This window comes from Belonocnema kinseyi, chromosome 1, assembly GCF_010883055.1.
Source record: "Belonocnema kinseyi isolate 2016_QV_RU_SX_M_011 chromosome 1, B_treatae_v1, whole genome shotgun sequence".
Lineage (NCBI taxonomy): Eukaryota > Metazoa > Arthropoda > Insecta > Hymenoptera > Cynipidae > Belonocnema > Belonocnema kinseyi.
The window spans coordinates 21,189,907-21,195,776 of NC_046657.1; the positions used below are offsets into that span (position 1 = coordinate 21,189,907).

General features: G+C 25.7%; 1 protein-coding gene across 1 annotated transcript in view; it reads left to right on the forward strand.

Annotated features, from left to right (window-relative positions):
* Positions 1-1,389: 1,389 nt before the first annotated feature.
* The window catches only part of LOC117170594 (zinc finger CCHC domain-containing protein 24-like), a 28,061-nt gene continuing 23,580 nt past the window's right edge, over positions 1,390-5,870 (forward strand). The window contains exon 1 of the mRNA XM_033357467.1: positions 1,390-1,596. Coding sequence (XP_033213358.1) covers positions 1,390-1,596 — 207 coding nt within the window. The remainder of the gene's footprint in view (positions 1,597-5,870) is intronic.

Below are 5,870 nucleotides of genomic sequence, written 5' to 3' on the forward strand. Positions count from 1 at the left end.
TCAAATTCAATAAAGTCCAATAATGTTCAATACAGTTCAGTAACTACATAAGTTTAAATTAATTAAATAAAATTCGTTCTAATTAATAAATATTGATGTCGGCTTAATCACTGCAGTGGAAGTCAATTAAGTTCAATTTCCTTCCATTTCCTTATACCCATAAATTCTGTAGATCTTAGGATATAAATATTAAAAATTCCACATTTCTGAGAAATCTGGGATTATAGGAGGTGGGTCGGTTCCGGTTTAATGGAAGTTTAATGGAATTCAATAAAGTTCAACAATCCATTAAATTTATAGTAATTCCATGGAATTGATTAAGATTCAATCATGTTTAATCAAATTTAATCAATGCAAGTGGATTCAATGAAATTCAAGGAATTCTATAATGTCCAATTAAGTTCAGCAATTACTTAAGTTTAAAGTAATTGAATAAGATCTAGTTGTCCTAACTTTGATTAAAGTTGAACAAAATGAACTTTTTTCAACTTCCTCGTACCCCCTGCGATACCCCTAAACCCTGTGGATCTTAGGATTTAAATTCTAAAAATTCCACATTTCTCAGAAACATCAGGGGGGTTTAGGGGGAGAGGGTTGGTTTCGGTGGGTGGGGGTGAAAATTTCTCACGACCCCAGTGCAGGATGTTTTGAAGATGAAATGAGGGACCAATGTAGACGTATGTATACAACTATACTTGTGATCTGAGACACGCCTGACGGAGAAGCAGGCACATGAAGTCTGAAATAGACGTACCACATGGCGGGGGTCTTTGCCATTGCGGGCTCATGTGCCCAAGAACACAGAGTCTGCCGGGCCACAGACGGGCTGCGACCGACAAGATTCCCTGTCCGTTCAAAAATCGCACCTAAAATTCCCCTGAAAAAAAATAATTTCAAAAATTGCCCCAAAAACGTGTCGCGTCAAAGTGATCCAATCAGGAACTCCTAGTATCACGATCCTTAAATATTTCCCCAAAAGGGGCCCAAGATGGAACAAATAGTTTATTTAATTAGCAATTTTATAAAAGTGAAATCGTATTTTTACAAATAAACAAAGCATTGTTTAAAAAAACAATTGTGCAGTTAAATTATTAAATAATTGTATTATTAAATTGATCTAATCGGGATTAAGATTGTGTGAGTGAGAGAGAAGATTCTTGGAAGGAAAAGTGATAGGCGAGGCTGCGGAAAGAATGAATCGGATAGCGTAGGAGAGACGCTCGGCTTTGAAGAGATGGTCGCCACGTGTGCGTGCTTCGATGGGAGCCTCGAGGTTGAAGACAAATTAATTTTATAAGTAAAATTTAAAAAACAGAAAATAAAAAAGAGATCCGGCAGAATGAGAATGAGTCAGTGCCGGTGATTCCCGGCGTGACCTTGAACTAAAAGATGGCCGCCTGCCATCCCCGGCCACCCCTTCAGCACCAACAACTGCAGCAGGAATCGAACCCGATTGGAATCGGCGGTATTACGGGACTGAATCGAATTGGACCGCAGGGCCAGCAAATTCATCAACAGACACATTATGCCCATCCGCATCGACTAAACTGGGTCTATTTGACGATTGCTGATCAAAATCCGACTCAACCTGACCAGGTGGGTGTGGAGAATTTGAATTAAATATATACCTAGGGATGAAACAAATAAAATTTTTAACAAACTCTACTTTGTTGGAAATTCAATTTTTTGTTGAAGATTCATCATTTCAGTTGAGAATTTATCTCTGGTGGACAATTTGTTGTTCTTTTTTGTGGAAAATTATTAATTTTCAACTGAAAATTTAACTTTTTATTTGAAGATTCATCAATTTGTTAAAAACTAATGTTTTTCTTGATGAAAATTAGTTTTCTTTAACTGAAAATTTAACTACTCTAGTTCAAGATTCGTCGTTGACCAATGATGAATGTTTAAAAAGAAGTTTAACTAAATATATTTTGTTAATTTTTTAAAAAGATTTATAGTTCTACTTGAGAATTTATCTCTGGTTGAAATTGTTTGTATTTTTTTTTTCAGCTGAAGTTTTATCCATTTCAGTTGAAGATTCATGATTTTAGTAGAAAATTCATCAATAATTCATTAAAATTTATCAATGATGATGATTAACTACCAAGACAAAATGAATTTTTAACCAAGTATACTTTGTTAAAAATTCATAATTTTATTTGAGAATTCACATCTTTGGTTGAAATTTTTTTGTTGAAAATTAATTTTAACAGAAAATTTAATTATTATTTATCATATTCAATGAATTACTGAGTTTTTAACTAAAATTATGAATATTCAACTAGAATATGTAAAAATTTCAGGTAAAAAATTTATTTCCGGATAAAGCAACAACAAAAAGACAATTTTTCAATTAAACACATTAATTTTCTTCTAAAATTATGAATTTTCAACAACAAAGAATAATATTTAACCAAGTAAACTTGTCTAAACTTTCATGTTTTGGTTAAAGATTCATCACTGATGAATTTTGATCAATTGAAAAATCTCCAAATAAAATTATGAATCTTTAACTGAAATAGTTCAATTTTCAGTTAAAAATTTCATTTTCAGCAAAATGTGAAACTTTTAATTAAAATGATGAATCTTCAATATAAAAATGAGTTTTTAACTAAGTACATTTTGTTAATATTAAAAATTCATCTTTTTCAGTCAAAAAACGTAATTTTCGAATAAAAAAAAAATTTCAACAAAACAGATGACTTTTTTTTACTAAAATTATGAATTTTCAAAAAAAGAATTTTTAACAAAGTGCACTTGGTTAAAAATTTGTTTTTTGGTTAAAAATCAATCTGTTACGAATTTTGATGCATTTTAATGAATTGACGGATTTTTAACTAAAATTATTTATCTTTAACAGAAATAGTTCAATTTTCAATAAAAAAAAAAATAAACAAAAATTTCATCGAAAATTGAATTCTTAAAGAAAATAATGAATCATCAAAAACAACAAAAGTAAATTCTTAACAAGCCATACTTGTTTAAAAATGTTGTTGTTTTTGTTTGAAGATTCTTCAATAATAAATGATGAATTTTCAAATGTAATAGTTAAATTCTTCATTTTCAAAATTAATTTTCGACTATAATAATTAATCTTCTTTTACGTTTTTAAAAGTTATTATTTAACTTAAAATTTAACCATTCAAGTTGAAAATTCATGAAGTCATCAAAATTCATCAATAATGAATTGTTAAAAATTGAATGTTAAACTTTTTTTTATGTTGAAAATTTAACTATTCTAACTAAAGATTCATTCTTCTAGTTGAAAATTATTCAATTCATTAGTGATGAATCTTCTACCGAAAAAATTAATTTTTATATCGAAGATTCATCATTTTAGTATAAAATTCATTTCTATTTGGTTGGAAATTGGTTGTTTTCTTGGTAGAAGGTTAATCTGTATTTAACTGAAAATTTAACTATTCCAGTTGAAGATTCTTAATTTAAAATAAAACTATTTTTCAACCAAACAGATAAATTTTCTTCTAGAATTATGAATTTTCAATAAGAAAAATATTTAACGAAGTATACTTGTATACAAATTAATTTTTTAGATAAAGATTCATCACTGATGAATTTTGATGAATCAAAAAATTTCCAACTAAAATTATGAATATTTAACTGAAATAGTTAAATTTTCAATCAAAAAAATTAATTTTCAGCTAAAGATAATTTTTTTATTCAAATGATGAATCTTCAATGTGAAAATGAGTTTTTAACAAAGTACATTTTTTTAATATTAAAAATTGTTTTTTTTTGTAAAAGATGATCATCAATAATGTTTTGATTAAGTTTCAACTAAAATTATGAATATTCAACTGGAATATGTAAATATTTCAATTAAAAACATTAATTTTCAGACAAAACAACACAAAATTTCCAACCAAACAGTGAATTTTCTACTAAAGTTATGAATCTTCGAGAAAAAAATTAATTTGTAACGAAGTCCAGTTTTTTACAAAAATTCAATTTTTTGCTTAAAAATTCATCGCTGATGAATTTTGGTCAATTGATGAGTTTTCAACTAAAATGATGAATCTTTATCTGGAATATTTAAATTTTTAGTTGAAAAAATTAATTTTTAAATAATACAAAAACAAACAAAAAAACAATTGTTTCAACCAAACAGATGAATTTTCTACTAAAATTATTAATTTAAAAAAAAAAGAATTCTTAACAATGTACACTTAGTTAAATATTCATTTTTCGTTTAAAGATTCATTATTTTTTCTTAGTTTAAAAAATTAATTTTCGTTGAAGATTCATTAAAAAAAATCAATGATGATCTCTAACCAAAAAAAAATAATTTGAAGATTTCTCGATTTAGTTGAAACTTCATCAATTCCTAAAAATTTATCAGCGATGAAACTTCAACCAAAAAATAATTTTAGCAGAAAATTCATATGTTTGGTTGAAAGCTGTTTTTTTTTGTTTTGTTTAAAAATTAATCTTTTTAACTGAAATTTTTATATATTTTAGTTGACGATTCATCATTTTAGTTAAAAATTAATCAATTTGTTAAAAACTCATTTTTGTTTGTTAAACTTTCAGTATGATTCATCTGATACATTTTCAAGTAAAATTATGAATATTCAACATAAAAGTTCATATTTCGGATTACAGATTAATCATTTTACTTGAAAATAAATTTTGTTAATTGAAAATTTTACCATTCCAGCAGTTGAAGATTCATCATTTTAGTAAAAAATTCATTTCTATTTGGTGGATTTTTTTTAAGATTAATCTTTTTAACTGAAAATTTTAACTGACAGGCGACAATTCACCTCTAAAGTTGAATTTTTTTATTTTATAATTTTGTTTTAACTGAAAATGTAACTATTCTATTAAAAGATTCATCACTTTTGTTGAAAATTCACCAATTCATCCAAATTCACCAGTGATGAATCTTTTAAAAAAATGAATGTTTAACAAAGTGTATTTAATTGAAAAATTCCTTTTTTTTAGTTGATTCATAGTTTCAGGAAAAAATATATCTGTCCGGTGAAAAATTAGTTCGTTTCTTTAGTCAAAAATTAATTTTTATAAGTGAAAATCAAAGTAAAGTTTGTTAAAAATGTTTTTTCTTAAAGATTCATCTTTTAACTTAAGAATTCACTTCTTTAGTTGATATTTTTTTAACTGAAAATTTGACTATTCGATTTAAAGATTCATAATTTTCATTGAAAAGTAACCACCTTATACAAATTCATCCGTGATTATTTTTCAACTATACAAATTAATTTGTAACTGTATAAAATTTCTTTTTAATTCAATTTTTATAAGATTCATAATTTTAGTTAAAAATTCATCAATTCATCCAAATTTATTATAATTCATCAGAGTATTTTTCAACTAAAATAATCAATTTTTATGAAAAAGATGAATTTTTAACATTTATAAATGAATAAAATAAATTTTTAACAAGTTGAACTTTAATGAGCTCAGGAATTGATGATTTTTGAACTAAAATGCTAATTCGTCATCTCAAGTAGTTCATTTTTCTTAAAGAAAAATTAATTTTTAACACCAAAAAAATGAATTTTTAGCCAGAGAGATGAATTTTGATCCAAATATACTATTTTTTTAAATAAATTTTTTGACTAGAAATTTATTTAATCCAATTGATGATTCATAATTTATCAGTCACAAATTCGTCAATTGCTACATGCATCAAAATTCATAAATGATGATATCTAACCAAAAAATTGAATTTTTAAGAAAGTAAACTTTCTTAAAAATTCTTTTTTTTAAGATTTGATATTACTTAACTGACAAATTGATAAGTGTTTTAACTAAAATTCTGAATCTTCAACTGGAATATTTCAAATTTTAAATAAAAAAATTAAACTTTTAAAAACTAGGTTTCA